The sequence below is a fragment of the Thamnophis elegans genome, chromosome 10 (genome assembly GCF_009769535.1).
Source record: "Thamnophis elegans isolate rThaEle1 chromosome 10, rThaEle1.pri, whole genome shotgun sequence".
NCBI lineage: Eukaryota > Metazoa > Chordata > Lepidosauria > Squamata > Colubridae > Thamnophis > Thamnophis elegans.
The window spans coordinates 11,922,115-11,944,438 of NC_045550.1; the positions used below are offsets into that span (position 1 = coordinate 11,922,115).

General features: G+C 35.9%; 1 protein-coding gene across 2 annotated transcripts in view; it reads left to right on the top strand.

Annotated features, from left to right (window-relative positions):
• The first annotated feature begins 385 nt into the window (after positions 1–385).
• The window catches only part of RAB11FIP2 (RAB11 family interacting protein 2), a 33,078-nt gene continuing 11,139 nt past the window's right edge, over positions 386–22,324 (top strand). Inside the window, exons 1-4 of one of the 2 annotated variants that reach the window (XM_032225161.1) lie at positions 386–1,613; positions 11,731–12,170; positions 15,254–15,719; positions 21,442–21,487. In XM_032225161.1, the coding sequence (XP_032081052.1) occupies positions 1,264–1,613; positions 11,731–12,170; positions 15,254–15,719; positions 21,442–21,487 (1,302 nt within the window). In that variant the 5' untranslated portion in view covers positions 386–1,263. The remainder of the gene's footprint in view (positions 1,614–11,730; positions 12,171–15,253; positions 15,720–21,441; positions 21,488–22,324) is intronic. The other variant, XM_032225162.1, reaches the window with a different exon arrangement.

The following is a 22,324-nucleotide window of genomic DNA, read 5'->3' on the forward strand; positions in this document are numbered from 1 at the left end:
AGGAAAGGAAAGAAAGGAAAGGAAGAAAGGAAGTAAAAAAGAAAGGAAAGAAAGAGAAAGAAAGAAAGAAAGAAAGAAAGAAAGAAAGAAAGAAAGAAAGAAGGCAGAAGTCAAATCTCCACCAAATACACTCCAGCTTGGAAGCGGTCCTTATGCGGACGGTCCTGCCTTCCGCCTAGGGGCTCAGTCCGATGGCCTGAGGTGCGGCTCGCGAGGCCGCCGGGCTGCGCGAGTTGTGACGGGAGGGACGGCGCCATCCTTCGGGATTTCTCCCCGGCAGTCTCCCCCCACACCCGCCCTCCCTCCCCCTCGGGGGCCCCCCTGGAAGCCGGGCGAGGCAGGGCAGGGGAAGCGCCTGGCCCGCCTGAACCCTACCCTTCGCCCTCTGACCGCCCGAGGAAAGAGGCGGCGCCGTTCCCTCGCTCCCACTCAGCGGCGCCCGTTTAGGCAACATGGGGAAGGCGGAAGTGGGGCCTCGGCTCGGCGGCTGGAGCGTTTCGGCCGAAGGAAGGGAGGCGGCTGGGCCACCGCGCTGCTGAGCCTCCGCACGACTCGCCCATTTCCCGAGGCGTTCTTTCTCTCGCCGCTCCCACCCCCCCCCAATACCGGGGATAGCGAGGGATACCCCCACCCCAAGAAAAGCTGTTACCGGGGAAGGGCGGCCTGGCAGAGCCCCCGGTAGGGCAGGTCCAGTTTACCTCGGCCGGAGCTGGTTCCGTGCCTTCGGCAGACCCAAACTCTTCCCCTCCCCGACGCCCTCCTCGCGTTGTAAAGAGGCGCAGGGTGCTCGGCGAACGGGATTTGCCGGAGAGGATGCCGAGGAGTCTTGACAGGTGCTAGCCAGAGCAAGTGCCAAATTGTCCTGGGGAAAGCGGGGAGGGAGGGTGTAGGGTTGGTTCGTTTTTTTTAATTTAAAGCCCGTTAGTCTCCGGTCGGCCTTGGGTGTGAGTGAAAATAAGGGTGGGTAGAGAGGACAAAATCAAATATATACTGCCCTGTGTAGAGAAGTGTGGAAAAAGCAGGACTATCTCTAGGATTGCAGAGGTATGCTGGAATTGAACATTTGGAGAAAAGAATCTGAAGAAACTTTGGCCAGCTAGGTTAGGGAGCGTGGCCCACTGCCTTTAATGCTGCTGGATGAATAAGAATCTCAAAAATGAGAATTGCTTAGTTCCCTGAAAGGGTTGTGAAATATACCTTCTGACCCAGTATTTTATTTCTGTGGCTATTGTTACTCAAAATCCCTCCCCCCCTTTTGTTACTATGTTGGCCGAGCAAGCTCAAAAGTGGTTCCCAACTCATGTGCAGGCCACAGTCCTTCAGGCCAAAGGTCTCAAACCAAAGGGCAAAAGTGGCACTAATGATACATACACTATCATACAATTGGGAAAAGAGAAGTACTCCACTTCGGTGGCAGAGAAGACCCTTGATCCAATATGGAAAGAAGAAGCTTCGTTTGAGCTGCCTGGATTGCTGATGGAAGGGAACTCTGAAAAATACATTCTCTACCTGATAGTCATGCACAGGTCTCTTGTTGGGCTTGATAAGTTTCTGGGACAAGTGGCAATTAATTTAAATGATATTTTTGAGGACAAACTGAGAAGGAAAACAGAGTAAGTGTTATATTTATATGTCTTGTGTTGGAAATGTAATCTTTTGCAGTGTTGCAAATCTGTGGGTTTAGAAGATATAGGCAAACCTTGGCATCCATAATCCAGTTTGTCCAGTTCTCTTGGTTGACTGGGGCTAATGGGTATTATTGAGTGCCAACTTTAGAGGTCACATGTTATCCAACCTTTTTTTAAAGGGTTACCTTAAAATATCCACAAATTCTTCACATAAACTATATCATAAGTACAATTAGTATGAAGTCAACGCCAATCAGAAGTTATAGGCTTGCTCATATAAGAGCCATAGTTCATTGCTCATATGTCGTTGAAAATGTTTTTTTTTAAACAAATTTGATAGGATCAATCATGAATTGTGGACTAGTACACTAGTGCACTGTGCACTAGTGACTTTACAAGAGAGTGAAATCAATATGGTTTTTTGGGATTATTTTATTTTGAAAATATGGCTTGTAAATCATGGCTTGTACTGTAACTTGATCTCCGTTGAATATATGGGGACAATAAGTAATGGTAGAATAATCTGGGAACAAGAATTTTTATTTGGATGGATGATTTGAGAGATGTGCTACTTTCTTGTCTGATTTATTGATTGCAAGCTGTATGCCTTGAAATCATAGCCTATTAACTTCTACTGATGTTTTCCACAGTGTAACATTCCTAATTCTGAGAATATTCTGTATCTTTGGAGATATGTTGCTTCTTTTTTTTTCTACTCATGTTACATGATATCTTGTTATTCCATACACAGTACAATGTGTGTATGTGTGTGTATACGCACAAAAATGTTCTTGAATGTGATATTTTGAGAAATACAGGTACAGTATTCTTTGATGTTATATTTATTTCATTATCATTTATCTCTTTACTTACTTTATATTTCCACATTTTTTTCTAACAAAACAGTTTTATGCCCCTAACAAAAATCGTATTTGGGAGGTTTGGCTTCGAGTAACTGCTTAAAATTGCACAGTGAGCTTCTTGGTTGAATGGAAATCTCACAGAGTAAAATGACCATTTCAACTCCTATGCGATGGGTGCCAAACGTCATCACGGCGGTGTCATGTGATGTATCTGGACTTTTCCCCATTTAGCTAAACTGGGCAAGGGCATGGCCAACGCATGATGCATCCAGCCTACCAGTCAGGAGTTTGACAGCCCTGCTCTATGCTATCTAGCTTTTGATGCAGTGTTTTAATAAACACTATTAAAGAAGTTTAGTTCAGAGATATGATAATGGATACAGCTTTTATTTTATTGAATTGGAATATATTTAATTTTCTAATTTTTTTAGAATACGGAAAACAACATTTAGAAGTATTCCTTCTGAAATTTTTACATTTCCTTAGTAGATATATTTGTCCCAAGTATCAATTATTCTCCTAAAAGGCCACTTAGTTGGGAAGTAGTGAGGTGTAGCTATGTTTTCAGCTGCAGTAGTGAAGTAGAGCAGTGGTTCCCAAACTTGACAACTTTAAGACTTGTGGACTTCAGAGCTGGCTGGAGAATTCTGGGAGTTGAAGTCCACAAGTCTTAAAGTTGCCAAGTTTGGGAACCACTGAAGTAGAGTATTGGCTATTAAAAAAAAGTGAATTGATTGAAACCTTTGGAATGAAGTGTCACAGATTTTATCATAAACCATTTTTATTTATGTAATTATTTAAATTCTGAAACAAGGAGTCCCCACCCTTCTTCCATTGACTCTTGTCCAGATCTTTGAGACTGCCTGGAAAAGTCCCTGCAGTTTTTCTTGACTAGATTTTTCAGAAGTGGTTTGCCACTGCCTCCTTTCAGGACCTAAGGGAAAGAGACTGGTCCAAGGTTCCCCAGCTGGCTTTGTGCCTAAGGTAGAACTAAAAATGCATGGTCTCCCACAGTGGTGGGTTTCAAAAATTGTTTGAACCTACTCTGTGGGTGTGGCCTCCTTTGTGGGAGTGGCTTGCCACTCATGTGACCGGATGGGAGTGGCTTGCCGCCCATGTGACCGGATATGAAGATGCCGACAACACTTGTCAGAACCACCTTAAATTACCTCACACACAGCACTGGCATGCATAAGAATAAGATGTAAACTTGTTTTTTAAAAGGCATCTTTGGTTTGCATTAAAACAACTTCAACACACGCAATGTTCTGATTGCACCACAAAGGCAGTAGTCATCCTTACCTTTCACAGAAGCACTGAGGTTTATAAATATGAGCATGATAGTGTAGAATAATCATATCCAAGGACTAGTGGTGGGTTTCAAAAAAATTTGGAACCTCTTCTGTAGGTGTGGCCTGCTTTCCGGGTCCACTGGTGGAACCTCTTCTAACTGGTTCGATAGACTTGACGAACTAGTTCTACTGAATAGGTGCGAACTGGTAGGAACCCACCTCTAGTCTCCCAGTTTCTACCCTATTACCTAATTATCTCAAGCGTAGCATACTGCAGTTAATTTTTGAGTTATGTTATAGAGAGATTTTAAGATTGTTATCTCAGAAGAATCTATTTACACATTCAGGAAGGACATAATATTTTGCAAATGTTTTCTAAATATCTTCATTTGACAATTAAAACATTTTTGACAAGCCTTATTGTATTGCATTGCCTCCCTTATTCCCCACCATTTTGAAGTGAAGATTAAGGTCAAACTGGTATTAGAATATTAAATAGTAAACTGCACAATATTTGTATACCCCAATTTTGGAATTTATATACTTATTTCAGATCTTACATAACATGCTTTCTTGTCAACTTTATGGCAAATTAATTTAAATAGAATTATGTCTTTAAAAGAAGTATTGAATTTCACCTTAACATTCCGGAGGGATAGTGATGTTATTTGGGCAATCACTATCCATTCTAATGATATGAAATACCAGTTATTTTGTTTGTAGATATAGTTTATTTATTTATTTCTTAATTTATTTCTTCTGCAGTTTGTTCATATCTTGGCCTTTTAAGTAGAGACTATGACCTAACTGTTATGTTCTGACCTAAAAGTTATTTTCTTTGTGCACAGCATTTATGCTAAGTTTATAATATTTTTGTGTTATTTAATCCTGTATATTAAGGATCAAAAAAAGTATTCCGGACTAGTCCAGAATTGAGCAATATTTTTATTAGGCTCAACATGCTTGATTAATATCTTCATTAAGGCCTACCAAAATCACAAAAAAATATTAAGTTTTCAAGCTGTTCCAGGTAGTATTTTACAATAAACTAGGGAATGGGGAAGACCAAATGTTTGAAATCATAGTGTTGGGTTTTAACATATTTGGAAACTTGCTAAGTTTCTGAAGGCAATAATGAGGAATGTACTCCCACATAATTTACTGCATTGTGCAGCTTTTAGTTAATGGCTACGATAAGACATAGAAATAATACAATATTTCTAATCTTCTGTCTCACTGTGCCATGTATATCATCTGCCATTGTAGTGGCAGATACACAACATCATTAACAGGCAGAATCTATTTAGCATGTTCACTCAAGGTAACAAACCTAATGGTTCAGTTGTGCTTTCCCCCATAAATCTACTAGCATTGGGATCTGCAATATTTACGTAGTTTGAAATAATTCAGAGGAGTTAAATATATATCATATGAATGATTTTATGACAAGCTTAATTCTTTGCACATACTGCTTTTCTTCGGTACTAGCAAAGAAAGGCACTGTCTTCTGATAATTTTAAGTTAGTCAGAAGTAGGCAGGTAGAAGTAGGTAGATTCGTTTAAGTAAGATTTACATCTCAAATATAAATCTAGGACTGCAGTCTAAACATGTAGTCTGATTGTAATAGTCATAAGGTTTTTTGAGTAAATATTTATTATATAATGAATATATTTAATCCAAACATATTTTTAATTTAGGAAGCATATCAGGAAGCATATTTTTCTAGCCAGAAAAAGTGCCAATCTACAGAATGTTTATGGCATTGAATGTAAGAAGCATTTCTTTTATATGCGCTATTGTGTTTGGCCAGTGACAAACTGTTCACTTCATTTTTACTTTAACACATGGTCAGTTTTTATATTTTTAAATAGTTTCAAATTATATTATGCTATGCATTCCATAATAACACTTTTTCCACTCATTTGGTGAAGCTAGAAAGGCCATTTATCACCTTCTCATGCAATTCCCTGTGGTTTGTGATATTCTCCACTATTAAAAATAAAACTCTATATTCTTTAAGGTTGTACTTCATAGCACAAAGTGAAACAGATGAAAAGATAGAGAAAGAAAAAATTAAAAAATAGCATACAGTCTGTTCCTTTTTTTGAGAGAGTTCCTCTTCCATCTGTTGTATTGGGCTAAGATATTAAGTTAACCCAGTGTAGACATTTGGAACATACAAACTGTAAGGGTTGGAGTTCTACATCAGATCCAAATTTCTTGAAGTGAGAAAACTTACTTGGTTTTGGAGTGTGGACTCTATGTTTTTTTGGCCAATGTGTACAATATTAGATTCTGCTTGACGGCCTGCATGCAAGCCATCTTGCTCTCTCTAACTTGGTTGTGGGAAATTCTCACAACATTGCATTGTCTGACAACCATGGGATTAATTTAATGACCGTTTAATTTAATTTAATGGTTTTCTGATGGAAATTCCAGTCCCAATTGCTGTTAGAAATCAACGGCTAGCTGTATATATTAAAACAGTGGAAGCTGCCTTTCTGCATTTCCAACACAAGTATTGGGCTAGTCCACCTTAGCATAAGTGGGTGGTTTGGGGGTGGGACTTATTATCATCATTATAATCTTGATGTGGGTGAAGAAGGAGAGTGCAAAAGTTGGCTTGAAACTCAACATTAAGAAAACTAAGATTATGGTATTCAGCCCTCTCAATTCCTGGCAAATAGATGGGGAAGAAATGGAGGTAGTTTCCTGAGCTCTAAGATTATCGTAGATGGGGACTGCAGCCAAGAAATTAAAAGACACTTGCTCCTGGGGAGGAAAGCTATGGCAAATCTAGACAGCATATTAAGAAGTAGAAACATAACCCTGCCAACAAAAGTGCATATAGTCAAATCTATCGTTTTCCCAGTTGCAATATATGGCTGTGAAAGTTGGACCATAAGAATGGCTGAGCGCCAAAGAATTGAGACCTTTGAACTATGGTGCTGGAGAAGACTCCTGCAAGTCCCTTGGACTGCAAGGCATTTAAACTGGTCAGTCCTAGAGGAAATCAATCCTGACTGCTCCTTAGAAGGCCAGATCCTGAAGATGAAACTCAAGTATTTTGGCCACCTAATGAGAAGGAAAGACTCACTGGAGAAGAACCTAATGCTGGGAAAGATTGAGGACAAAAGAAGAAGGGCACAACAGAGAATGAGGTGGCTGAGTGGAGTCACGGAAGCAGTAGGCATGAGCTTAAATGGACTTCAGGGGATGTTAGACGACAGGAAAGCCTGGTGGAACATTGTACAAGGGGTTGCAATTGATCAGACATGACTTCGCAACTAACTAACAACATTACCATTATGGTTATCATTGTTTTCTAAAAAACGCCATATCTTTAGTTTGCATTTTATTTGGCAGAGGCACTATTGTTCTATTATATATTCAGTGTTTGAATTGCTAGAAATAATAAATCTTCAGTGCATTATAATTATAACTGTGATATAGGAATACATGACCATTTTGTGTGGTTATAATCATCCAAAATCCATTGTGGAGGGAATAGGTTATCACAGAAATGTCATCATTATGCTGTTTAGGGATTGAGAGTGTAGAAGGAAGATAATTTTTTTCCAAGCTTTTCAAAGATTAAATTGTATACAGTAGTTTAACAAATAAGCTGTCCTCTTGTCCAACACTTTAAATATAAAATGTAGGTACTAATCAGTTCTGAAAAATGAGCTATGGTGTCTAATAATGTAATCCTGAGTTTTTTAAAAGATGGATAATAAATATAAATTGTATAAAATATAAATGCAGTTGCTTTACCTTTAGATACTTTGAGCAAATTTGGAGTATTTTATATAAAATAATTCTTCAATGATGATGTAATTTTAACACTACTTAGTTTTGGAAATATTTGAAGATTTCTCTTAGTAATTCTTTTAGTTTTAATATAATTAATTTTTCCCAACGTACTATAAGTATGGTTTTCTAAAGGACAGTTTTCAGAATCACTCGAGTATTAGAAAAAGATATATTTTAATATTCTGCAAAATATTTAAACTTGTAAGCAGTTCTGTTGCACATGTTTCTTTTTGGAAAAGTAAAGATAACAGGTGATCTAGAATTCTAGAAAGACTGCAGAACTAGCAATTTGTTCAATTTTCTTTTTATCAGAGAAAGTTGTGTTTGCCAGGCATTGTGACTTTAAAGATATATCAGCCTCCAGATCAAAGGCATAAATATTACCGGTTATTTAAGTTGCTGTTAGTAATGGCTTAAGCATATTTCTTTAAAAATAATGTGAGTGTTGAAGTTGAACCTTGTCTATGGCAAAATATAATATATTCACTCTGGCAAAAGACCGATTATTTGGGAGGTGGGTTGATGGTTTCTTTTATGAGTATGAATAAACTTCAAACAACAATGAAAGAATTGCCTTATCAGACTTGGAACAAGTGTAATTTACAGTTCTTGAATTGTTAAGCCATGAACACCTGAAACAGTTGTGTTGCTTTCTTTTTGATTATCCAAAATTGTAAAGCATGACAATTTGAGTGGCTTAAGGCCTTTTCATTAGTTAGCTGATACTTGGAGGCCAACTCTGATCTGCTTTAAGCCTTTGGTGCACTTATTTTCCCCCCAACACAGAATAAATTAAAGAATGAATAATTATTTTTGTTTAGATCATCAAAAAATAAAACATTAAAGCTGTAATTCTATCTCCATAGAACTCCTATTAATAGGATTTATTCCTAAGTAGAGAGGGATGTGGCTATACTTTTAAGCTGACCTTAGTAATATTGGAAGATTGGGGAAGGGATAGTGTGAATGTTTGCACATGTATATAAATTTGTAAATGTAAAATCATATTTCTTTCTGGCCAAAGGTGGGCATTTTTAATTATATTTATTGAAAACTAGCCATTTCCATTCAAACTATTGAAACTTTCATTAATTTAATTTGTAACAGTACCATAGAAAGAATAAACGAAAGTACAATTTTGGTTGGTTCTTGATATATTTCTTAATCCATAATTTTGGAGTTATATCAAATCATAATTAGTATTTAAACTTATAGGACTTTTTATATGTTTACACAGAGGGATGCTTCAAATGGAAGCATAGGGTGTTTTTTCCCCTATCCTTCACAGTAAAAATATAATTGTATATTTTCTCATACATTATGGCTCTTCATTCACTACATAATCCAATTGCCCAAACATTTTTAACAAAGTACACATAACATGAAATGCTAATGTCACAAATTAATGTCTACAGTTCTGAAATTACAATAGTAATTGAGCCCAGAATTATAGTTGTAAATTGTTGCAATCATAAATTAAGATATTGTATAACCAAGCCCAATTTTTCAACATTTCACCATTTCCAAATCCATTTTACTCAATGGGCATTTTTTGCCTGCAACTGGAAGTAAACTCTGAAAACCTGCAAAAATTGTCAAAAATTATGGTCATATGGCTGCAGGATACTCCAAATAGCCATAAAGGGTGAATACCTACCGAAATGCGATCATATGACTGTAAGGGTGTATACGGTCGATGTAACTTTGAAACCAGGTTTTAAGTAGCTTTGGGAGGGGGGAGTTCTATTGTAACTTTGAATGGTCAGTAATCAATCGGTTACAACTTGAGGATTACCTGTACATATTGAATATCATATATGAAAAAACCCAACTTCCATATAACTAAGTTCACATGTGAGGTTTTGTTCCTGAAAGGAACTGATGCCATTTGACTGGTGTTTATGAAGCGGTATATAAGTCTACTGCTATTATGTGGGACATGAATTAATCTGTATGTTTGTAAAGTAAGCACTCTGGATTTTGCATGTCCAAAGAGGACTAAGCATTCATAACTTATCATCCTTTTATAGCAAGACATCTCCTATGAGGTTTCCTTTAAAGAAAACATGCTGGCTGCAGTAAATGTGGAATATACCAACTGCAGAAAGGAATGGTGTGTAGAATATGTGTAGCACAAGTTTTAGAATAACTTTTTTGTTTTATTTACTTATCTGGCTTTAATTCAAGATACAATAAAAATGATTACAATCTTAAACAGTTTGATTTCAAACTAGAGATAAGAGTTTATAGTACTGTGCTAAACGTAATCATGTTTGATTTTGGCTTAATGTATTGTAAACAATGACTTAAGATTTAACATCTTGTATGAAACCAGACAAATATTAATCAGTAGAATAGCTTTCTTCCTGGGATTGTGGGTGCTCCATCATTGGAGGTTTTCAAGAATAGACTGGGCAACCATTTGACTAGTTGCTGATATAAGGTTCCTGCCTTGAGCTGGAGGTTGGACTAGAAGACCTCTGAGGTCTCTTCCACCTCTATGATTCTATATGGTTTGTTCCTCAATAGCATATTGGTAAACAAATGTTTACCAGTTCATTTTAATTTGATATTACAGACACCGGGACTCTTCATATTGAGGGATCTTTTTTCCTTAATAGGAAAAAAAAATATTGAGAAGGGCCATGGAAATAGGAATAAACACTAGGCAAACTATGGATTTCATTCTCCTCTAAAATCAGTGGTAAAATAACCAGGTTTTGGTGGCATGATTTTGCTCCCTAATTCTAAGGATGGGGATGGCAAAGGCTCTAGGAAGCAAATCTGTAGCCAATTGTGGATGGCATTTAGGATGTCTCTTTTTGATTCCCTTACTTAATAAATCAAAAGGAAATTCAGTCCCATCCCGTCCAATGACATACTTTTTCCATAACTGTACCTGCAACCTCCAAACTGTTTGAGGGAGTTTTCATCCCTGCTCAAGTGGAAAAGAGAACAACCACAACTTAAGAAGAGTGTAAAATAGTTCAGCATATTCAAACATTGCATCCTTTTGATATGACATATATTGAAAGGATGAAAATTTGTCATAATAATAGAATGCTGAAATTAAATAGGATACTGAAAATTAGAAGAAAAAGCTGTCAAGTAGTTTTGAAAGAATCTTTCTGTGCTTAAAATCATACAAGACTATATGTCAAATTTTTGAACTTAGTTATTATTTGTAATACTGTAGTGTACTTTATAAAAGATGTGGCTAATATAAGGGATTTTTTTGCACTTTCACAAAAGCTATTGTTATAGTGATTAATTCTACAAACTTCTTTCAAGTATTTTATAAACGAAGAACATCATTTTGGGTTGTTACTCTTTCAGTGTAGATGCTATTCCCCAAATAAAATACAGGAATAATATTTTAAGTTTATTACTATGAATTATACAAATTGTGGAAATTACTATTTTTAATTCAATATTGAATATTAAGAACTTACATATGAATTCTATGGGATATGATTGAATTAGGTACAGGAACACCTGATTCAAAAATTGTGTGATGGCGGGAACAAGATGATTAAAACACGAGAGGCTCATATTGCATGAACTGTGTTGGCTGCTGGTATTTTTCTGAGCCCTGTTCAAAGCACTTTTACTAAGTGATCAAGAATGGTGGGCCTTCTCTGTTGCCCTACTTTAGTAGTCATTAAATTGTCTACCAAGAGACAGCCTTTTTTGCAATTTTATTTCCACCTGAGGAATGCCTTACCAACAGGATTCCCTTTAGATCATCATTGTCAGTTTTCAGAAACTTGTATGTAAATGTTTATTTTAAGGCTTCCAAATGACATTTGGTTTCTCTACTTGTGTTTCAGCTTTGAAACTCATTTTAGTATACTTTCAACTGCTGCAATTTCTTGAAGTTTAATTAATTTTGCTTTATTATATATGATTCTGATTAAATTAGGCACTTTAATCCTTCTAACATACTTGTTTTGAAATTTGACCGAGGAAAACTTTTTGAAATAAATATATTTAAAATTGTAAAAGCAGCCTCCCGGATATGTGTCTGTATTTACTTTTTTGCAATCTTACATAAGTACTGTACAGATGAAATGGCATCATATGATTCTGAGGCATGCTTATGCAATTTAACAGCATACTATCTTTTCTTTAAGATGGTTTCCCCTCGAGTCTAAACAAGGAAAACGAACTAAAGACAGAGGAGAGATAAAAGTCAATATTCAGTTTGTGAGAAACAACATGACAGCAAGCATGTTTGACTTGTCAATTAAGGACAAAACCAAATCTCCTTTTGCCAAATTAAAGGACAAAATGAAGGGTCGTAAGACAGATGGGACATTTTTGGATACATCTTCTGCAATCATTCCAAGTACTCATACACCAGAAACTAATATAACATCCCTCAATGAATTGCAGTTAAAATCGAAGCCAAAAAAGCCTTTTCTTTTGGGACCTCAGCGACTCTCTCTGGCTCACTCAATGTCTGATCTAACTGGACCTCAGATAACTTCAGAAAAAAATAAATCGGGAACAACTGGCAACTCTTACCTCTTCAGACGTCAGCTTGAGTCTGTTGGTTCTGAGGATGAAAGTGGTAAGTACAGATTTCTTAAGAGGCAAATTCTATTTGAAAAGGCCTTCTAGTAGAATTATTTCAAACCCCATATTTTTATGCTCCTATTCCTAAGAAAAATATAGTTGCTAAGAATTTGAGATACAGTGGAAATCAAATGAAGAATCGAATGTTTCATCAATAATTTATTTTAATAAGTATAATTCTTCCCCACTTTATTACTTATTACTATATTCATTTTCATTTCACTGTAATTTGTTTTAAAAATAGATTTTGGTGTATACAAAAGTCTAAAGTTCCAAGTTTCAAATGTTTTTATCTTGAAACAGACATTCTGCGTCTTCCATGATTGAAATGAGAGTTGTTTCAAGCTTGAAATAAACTTTGACAGTTTTGAGTGTTTTGTGCTGTTCTGTATGCTGTGACGGGACATGTTTTCTTGTAGTTGAGTTTTCCCAGATGTTGCAGCCTAGCCACTACAGCAGGTGGGACTGATTTATTGAGCTTTTTTTTTGGGGGGGGGGGAGTGGTGCAGAATGTGCACAGCTTCAAATCCAAATGACATTAAGATACATAGTTACATACAAAGATAACAAATCAAAATAGGACAAGTATTTTTATTTAAAGCTGGAAATACTTGTCCTGTTTTGATTTGTTATCTTTGTGTGCACTCTTCTGATGTTGTGATCTGTACTTTAGAACACATTTCAATACAACTTTTAAACAATACAGCTTCTAGAGTTTAGTTATATTATTGGATGTACTTATGCTCTTGTTTTACTCATGCAAGAATTAGAAGAAGCACTTTTTTCCTACAACATGTAATTCTTTTTCCTGGATTTGTGCAAAACCTGTATTTGATTTTGTTAATAATAGAAACAAAATATGGACTTGTGCTTGAACCTGATTTTTGTTGGTGGTTGTTTACATTTTTTCTTCAGCAACCAAAATAATTTCTATATGAATTTTTTAATGTTTAAATTAAATTAAATTGTGGCCACTTTTGCAGCAGGTTGGATGGCAGATAACAATCAACATGAGTTAATATTTCAACTACTCTTATGGCCCTTACAGGAAAACAAAGAGCAAGGCAGTTATGCTGAATTCCCATTGCTTTCTTTGATTAAATCTTCTAAATACTTTAAGTTTTATCCTAATGGAACATAGTCATCTCAGTTGGAATGTTTTTATTTTGACTGTTTTGTTCCAAGCTTGAAACAAAATCTGTTTTTAATACTGTATATATCCATATTATACACCATCCTTAAACTAGCAATTTTCAGATTGGATCCCACATGTTATTAAAATACAAAAACAAATAACAGTGAAACAATGGCAAAATTTTAAACATTTGAATCAGCTGGAAAGACCTGAGTAAGCAAAATACTATGTGCTAAGCCTATTAGCTAGTTAATATTTTCTCTCCCCAGTGAAGTACTGTATTTTTCGGAGTATAAGACGCACCGGAGTATAAGACGCCACCAAGGTTTTGAAGAGGCAAATTAAAAAAAAGTAGGTAGGTAGATAAAGAGATAGAGAGGGAGAGAAAGAGAGAAATACAGTAGGTAGGTAGGAGAGAGAGAGAGTAGTTAGGTAGGTGGGTAGGTAAAAGGGATAGATAGAGAAATAGAAAGAGATAGAGAAATATATGTAGGTAGGGAGAGAGAGAGACTAGGTAGGTTGGTAGGTAGAGGGATAGAGAGAGAAATAGAGGAAAATACAGTAGATAGATAGGGGAATAGAGAGAGAGTAGGTAGAGGGAGAGAGAGGGAGGGAGAAATACAGTAGATAGGTAGGGAGAGAGAGTGTAGATAGGTAGGTAGATGGAGGGAGGGAGAGAAAGAGAGAGAAATACAGTAGGTAGGGGGAGAGAGAGAGAGAGAGGGTAGGTTAGGTAGGTAGGTAGGTAGGTAGGTAGGTAGGTAGGTAGGTAGATTTTTCCAGATGTATTCATCCATGTGCTGGAGAAGGAAATTACTGACAATCTGCAGGACCTAAGACTTTCTTTCTGCTTTGCACAGCACTTGATCAATGTAATTCTCATCAATCAGTTAAAGAGCTTTCCAAAAGGGGGGGAATTTTTTTTGCACTCTGCAAACCTCCCAAAAATGGCCCATTTTTTTAAAAAAAGGCATGAATAGCCTGGGGGCGGCTTGCAGACTGTTCCTGGGGGAGATGGGGCCCCCAAAATAAGCCAAAAATGGCCCCTTTTTATGAAAACGGGTCCGGTTTTTGCCAAAAAATGTGCATGCATAGCCTTAGGGAGGCTTATAGAATGCTGCTGGGAGCTTGGGGGGGGGGCAAAAACAGGCCATTTTGGTTCATTTCTGCCCTCCCCAGTCCCCAGAAGGTCTCTGAAAACCTCCATAAGGGTATGCATGGCCATTTTGGTGAAGGGGCATGGCTTCGGGAGGCAAAAAATGCTGTATTCGGTGTATAAGACGCACCCAGATTTTCAACCTCTTTTTTGAAGAAAAAAGGTGCGTCTTATACTCTGAGAAATACGGTAATGATTACAATTTGTTTAGATCATTCTATAGATATGAATTTACACCATTATTATAATAACATGTTTTATAGTATTCTGACATTTGTCTTCATGCAGGAATTATTAAAATATTCAAAATTAGAGGATAAAAAGCTTGTTTTAATTATAAATTAACTTCCTTGAAGTAGTTTTTGGGTATAAAGGTGGGCTACAAACTGCCAAAATAAACGGCAATAGTTTTCTCCACCCTATAATCATTACTCTTACTCTCTCTATGTAGAATTTTTTTTAATATAGTACTGCATTTTTGTTATTCTTAGAAGTTCTTCAGGTGACTACAGTGAACATAATACAAGCATAATATTGTAGAGGGATAATTTATTATATGGTCAAAGGCTTGCTGAAACTGTTGGTTTTCATTCAGCCAAAGCTAATCATTTTTATAGTCTATATTTGTAGAATAATAGTTGTTGGAATAAACTTTTTATTTTAACTTATTGCAAATAGTCATATAATATTTTGTGTGTGTGTATAGTATGTATGTAAATATAGATATAGATATATATTTCTACTTATATCCTTGACTCCAGTTGCATACTAATAACATTGTTTTCAGGAAATCTAAAATCTCCACACAGACGGACATTAAGTGCAGATACCACTAAAGTGAGTCAACTGGACAACACAGGGGATGATAGTGACTCAGCTTTCACAGCTCAGAACGATCCTTTTACAAATGTGAGTGCTTCATTGCCTCAAAAGTTTGCTACATTGCCAAGACAGAAGAATCCATTTGAAGAAAACCCTTTATCGTGGGAACAAAATGTGGGTTTATTTTCGAAACCACCTGAAATAAAAAAAGAGAACAAGAAAGAGAAAAAGGAGAAGGTTAGTCTCTTTGAAAGAGTGACTGGAAAGAAAGAAGGGAAACGATCAGATAGACTTAGCAACGGAGGATCAGAAGGCTCCTCTGATTTGAAGTCACCCAGTCCTTTTGCTGAAAGTCAGCAGGGCAGCTTTGTTTTTGATTCCACTAATCCCTTTACTACAAACTTCAAGCCAAAAAATATGCTGCTATCTAGGTAAGTTCCTTGGTTAGATGTTTTGAAGTTGATGTGTTTTATTATAATGTATTTGTTATCTTTGTTCAAGGACAACATGATTCAATTTTTAAAAATAAATATTACAGTCTTGGATTGATACTTCAGTGCTGTGAAGGAACTAGTCTATGTGAGAAACCGCCTCCTGCCGATTACCTCTCTCAGACCAATTAGATCGCACAGGTTAGGTCTCCTCCGGATTCCATCTGCCGCCAATGTTGGCTGGCGACTCCCCGGGGGAGATCCTTCTCTGTTGCAGCTCCAGCCCTCTGGAACGAGCTCCCTGTTGAGATCCGGACCCTTACTACCCTCCCGGCCTTCCACAAAGCTACCAAGTCCTGGCTGTTCCAGCAGGCTGGGGGGGGGGGGGGGGCTGAGAAGCATTTACCTCCATGGAAATTGTGAATGTTGGTTTTGTTTTTAATATGTTGTTTTTGTCTCGTTTTCCCCCTTTCCCTTGTCTTTTGTGAGCCGCCCGAAGTCCTCCAGGAGTGGGCGGCATACAAGACAAACAAACGAACAAACAAACAAATAAAGTATTGTGGAACAATTCTGCCAAACAAACAGTTTTGCCATTCTATTATACAAAAGTCAGTGTACTCCTAAAATGCAGGATTACCTAACAAAGAATTAAGGACCCCTTGTGCTATAAATGTTGAAGCAAAGCTTCAGTGTATCCATTATTAAAATGCTGAATATGTCTATTCAGCTGAAGAGCCGAGGTGGCACAGTGGTTAGGGTGCAGTACTGCAGGCCACTTCAGCTGACTGTTATCTGCAGTTCAGCGGTTCTAATCTCACCGGCTCGAGGTTGACTCAGCCTTCCATCCTTCCGAGGTGGGTGAAATGAGGACCCAGACTGTGGGGGTGATATGCTGACTCTGTAAACTGCTTAGAGAGGGCTGAAAGCCCTATGAAGTGGTATATAAGTCTAACTGCTATTGCTATTGAACACAAGTTATGTGTGTTTGGGAAACCCACCTATATGTTCAAGTTTTTTTTTCCAATGATTGACATGCACTTACTTCCTTAGAAGACTTTTCACTTTTGAAAGTGATTTTGAAGCATTGCACAACCTTTATAGACCAATGTGTCTTTTAGGTACCTGGTGCCAAATAGTACTGGACTTTATTTTTTTTTAAATTAAAGGCACTTTAAGGAGAGCTTACAAATGCAGTAAGAGCCATAAAATTAGCACATAATCTGTGCTATATTCTGTTATCTCCAAGGTAAAATTGATATTTTTAGCTGTAGTTAGTATACAGGCAGTCCTTGACTTGCAACCTCAATTGAGCCCAACATTTCTGTCATTAAGCGAGACAGTGAGGTTTGTCCATTTTACAAGCTTTTTTTGGCACAATCTTTAAATGAATCACTGTAATTGTTAAGTTAGTAACAAATTGTTATGTGAACCTGGCTTCTGTTTGACTTTGTTTGTCAGAAGCTTGGAAAGGGTGATCACATGACTACAGGATACGGCAAGGGTTATAAATACATGCCAGTTGCCGAGCGTCCAAATGTTGATCACATGGCCATAGAAATGCTGCAATCCTTGTAAGTGTGAAAAACAATTATAAGTTGTTGTGTTTTTGTGCTGTTAAAACTTCAAATGGTCTCTAAACAAATGGTTGTAAGTCAAAGACTTCCTATAATGAAATTTCCAGATTGACTTAAAATAAAGTTGCATATGAGTTTGAAAAATGATAGTTATTCATACTGAAGTCAATTTACTGCTATTGAGATTTTTTTTCCACACCTCCCTTAAAGTCTTTGTAAGAAGTAATAGCTTAATTGACTTTTTGTACACATTGATATAGAATCTATAGCTCGAATGACTAATTCTTTGAAAAACCTACATGAGGTCATATTGTCCGTTACCAACAATAGAGTTAATGTTTTGTAATCCCAATTACACTTTTCAAAGTTTTCTCTTTTAAAGTTCCTTGATCACCTTCATTACAGTAGGCTAATGGCACTATCCATCATAGTAGCTGTCCAGGTGTTAATGTGTAGCTCTCATAGCAGTCCTGTGCATTTAATATACAGTATTTAAGAACAAATGTCAACTAAAATATTGATTTTCCAGGATATAGATAACTCTGTGTGCAACATTTTTATAAAAAATGTTTGTTTTTATGCTACACTACAGTAGACTAATATACTAACGTGAAAATTTCTCAATTTACAGCACTTGACAGGTGTTAAAACAAAAGCATCTTTAATTTTAATGTGTTGTTAGGCCCTCTTTAGAGGGACTGTATAAGTTATTAACAAGGTCCTCTGAGACAGGAGACAGGTAATTAACAAGACCTAGAGAAAGAGAAATTTGGATAATTAACAAGCTCTTAGGCACTGGACACAGGGTAACATATAGTTCAGTAGTTAAAGGCGACAGGTTGTTACTAGCATGATTGAATGCCAGGTTTGAGAATGTGAATAGATAGGTGTCTCAATGAAGTGTCTAATTAGATTATTATATTGGTAACATAGTCAACCAAATGTTTAGACTGGATTTCACAATTTTATCTAACGTCCTTTCCAGAAGTGATGGGTTTTCATTTTTTACTATCAGTTTGCTCATGCGTGCATGCATGTGTGACACTTTTGCGCATACACAGAAGCATCTGGGTGGGTCTGCGGAACCTCCCACCACCGCCACTACCATTTCGCCTGATTCGGGCCGAACTGGCAGAAACCCACCTCTGCTTTCCAGGGATCTGGGTTAGACAGATGTTGTGATTTGATAATGTTAAATGTATTGTTAAATGTATTTTGTCAATACTAATGGTATTTAGATGGGATTGCGCCCAAGGCACCTATTACTATTGGTACTATCTTTGCTTTCTTTTGCTACAATTGTTCCTCTTCTATTTGCAGGTCTTTTTATTTTGTAATTTTATCCAGTTCTTTCTCTTCTATTTTCATTGTTGTTTAAAGAGGTTCCATCATTTCTACTTTGATTCTGTTCCAATGTTGCTTATAATTTCTAGCTATGCATTAAAAATAGTTGGAAGATTTCTCAGGTCATCTAGTCTATCTTTTTGCTTGGTAAAAGTTCTACTAAAGCATATCAGGCAAATGATTGTCCAGCCTCAGCTTGAAGATCTTTAGTGAAGGAGAACTTATCACTTAATGAGACAGTCTCTTTCATTGGTTGAAGTGAAAGGGACACAACATTTTGGGGTTAATGGACCAAATTTTCCCTGATCAACTAAAATGGGAGAGTTACTTAAATGATATCATTGTCTATAGTGAAATCTGGGGAAACCATTTAATCCATTGGAAAAAGTAGCAACAAGTCTCCATAAAGCTAGTTTTACAGTAGATCCAACAAACTATCATCTAAGTTATAAAGAAATCAAATATTTAAGGTTTTTGTACTGAATGGAATACTAACAGATGAAGAGAACCCCATTAAACAACTATGTGGAGCACCTGCTAGGCAATTTATACATATTCATGTATAAATTATTGAAAATTCAAAAGCATTCACAAACTTTTAGGCCCACTGTATATTTTCTTTAAAGGATTTAATTTTATAATGATATAATTTATATGATTTTTATGATTTTCAGCTTTTTAAAAGTATATGATGTTGATTATGATGTTGATTATGGTGAAATATCCTGTTTTCCCGAAAATAAGCCCCCCCAGATAATAAGCCCAATCAGGTTTTAGCGCATACACTAATAAGCCCTCCCTGAAAATAAGCCCTCCCCAACAATATTGCAACATAGCAGCCATGAAGTGACCACCCTCGCTGCCTCCTGTACCTCAGAAATAATAAAACCTCCCCCAAAATAAGCCAAGTGCTTATTTCAGGGGTCAAAAGAAAATAAGACCCTGTCTTTATTTTCAGGGAAACATGGTATATTCTAAAAATGAATAGTAATTGAAAGACTAAGGAACTAAATGGAGGACTAGCTAGTATAATTTTGAAAATATATGTTTTTCTCTCTAGTGCAAAATCAAATCAGTAATTTGTAGCATATTAAATATTGTTTAATGTTCTGTATTATGGCAATGCAGAAAAAGATGGCTTGACTTGTATTTTGTACTCTGCATTGATAGCTTATGTTTTGAAATGTTCTTTTGCCATTTTAAACATTAAAAAAAACATTTAGGAGAAATCAAATGTCTTAATTTCCATCTGCTTCCTTTATCTTTCTGCTTCCTTTTTGTTTGACAGTCTCAGCAACATTGTTTTCTTCATCTGTGAATGTTATGTTTCTGAATACTGATGGAATTTAATGTTAGGTATGCTACTTTATATCAGTCATTAATTTATATCAGGCATTAATTTAATCAGCTCATAATAAAAAAAAGTTTCAAACAGTGCTAATGTTGCCTCTTTGGGATCTATTTTTCCATGTTTGCAGGATATATTCCTTGCCACGTTTTGAAAATGTTATTCATTTTTTGTTGTTTGTTATGGTAATTATTGTTTACAAAAGAACTTCACTGAAATGAACCACATAATTGCAGATGGAAACTTACATTTAACAAAAGTTAATAATAAAGTAGCTTAATTTTATTAGAATATATTTGGAAAAGACCATAATTTCAGTTATATTTATAAAAATTATTTAATATGTGTAATAATTATATATTTTTCTTTTTCTCGAATTGTCCATTTATTCCAGAATTGTAGCACACACAATGTTCATGTTCAACCGATTTTATTTATTTATTGTGGAATTTTTATATACTACTGTAAAATGAGTCATTCTTGTAAATTTCCCTATAATCGTTTTGAGAGAATTTAAAATGATACAACCCTTTTTCTAGTTTTTAACAAATTATATTTTGTTATTTAGAATTAATAATGATTTGAATTCAGGGAAATTAGAAATATCAACTCTCTAGCTGCTAGGGATTAATGACTTTTTTCCTTCATTCTTCATTTGGAGACAGAGCCAAATTGCAATATTGTTTCTTCAAAGGAGAAAACGACAAACCAGCTATTTTAATCCATTATTGAATCAGTACCTATGGGATCATTGCAATGATAACTTTAGGCTTATAAAGAAATTTTATTCTACTTTCTTTGGACTTTCTCTTCCTCTCTGAGAATACTCTGATAGTAGTCACTTTTGTTGCCAGCAGTTTAGACATTAATGGCTGTGTATTGCGTTATTTTGAGGGGACAGCACATTTACACTGTTATACAAGCTGTATACTACTTTACATTGTAGTCAAGTGTCATTTCTTCAGTGTTGTCCCATGAAAAGATATATTTACAAAATGTGAGGAGTGTACTCACTTCTGTGATATACCATACATTTTTAAATGCTAGAGCCAAATAGTTTTCTATAATGTATAGCATTTGCATTATATATATATACATATATTACTATTACTACTACTACTACTATTACTACTACTATTCTGATTACAAAACAAACACAAAACACTCTTCTTTACTATAATGTCATAGTAAGAAGCAGTAAGCGTGTTTTGTGTTTGTTTTGTAATCAGAGTAGTAGGACATTTATTACCACTCTATTATTCATATAGCTCTCAAAGACATTCAAATTTTCTGAACTTTCTGTTTGCTACACATGTTAAATATGTTGATTTTTAAAAAGATAGTGCTCTGATTTTTAAAAATAGGATGATATATGGAAAAAAAGAGCAACTATTATTTTGAAATCACATGCTTCTTAATATTTATTATATAATATATATTTTTATTACTTTCATAGTCTTAATGTGAATTCCGAAAATTCTGAAGAATTTCAAAAAACAATGGTAAGTAACTACTTGATTGATGTTCCATTTGATATTTGACAAAGGATATCCGGTGTTTAAAGCTTTGTTGTTTAAAACTTTGTTCTTTTAGCTGACTGATTGAACCCTAATTTAATCGTACAAATGGCAGATTTCCTTTCCTCAATTAATCCAGAACTCTGTCTAGTCCAATACATTTATTTCCTTCTTGAAATGGATAATTGTTGATTATTTTGACGTGAGATATATTACCCACAATAGATGTTAATAATTTAAAGGTATAAATAGCCTGTTCTTCATGAACCTGTGGCCAGTGGTTTCATGAATCAAACCACATATTAAAAGTTTGGATGAAAAGCAGAATAAAAGCAGTGTAATCCCATACCTAATATGCATAAGAAGGGATTGTGCATGCCTTATATATTTTCTTAATGTTTTTAAGTACGCAGGGAATAACAATTGACTTAAATTTCCTAACATAAAAAGGAAGAATTTGTATTGGTATAAATATAGACTATTTCTTACACTGCTTGAATAGGTAAGTGGCTGATATGACTGACCAGCACGGAGAGAGTGCTTTTCTCTTATATTTAAGATGGGCAACCTTTTCGTGGTTGGAGGCATCACTTTTTTTCTAGAAGCAAAAGCTGTAGTGGATAGAACAATAGTGATGGACAATAGAAACAACCAAAGGCCACATTTGGCTGGGGGTAGGGTTTATCACTTTCCCTTTTTGTTTTGGGGAGAGTTTAACTTTTTAAAGATTGTTTTTACGCTTAAAATAATCTCCTGCCTTAAAATGGGAATAGATTGTTTTATCAGTTTTAAGTATTCGTAGTATGTGAGGTTATGGCAGCT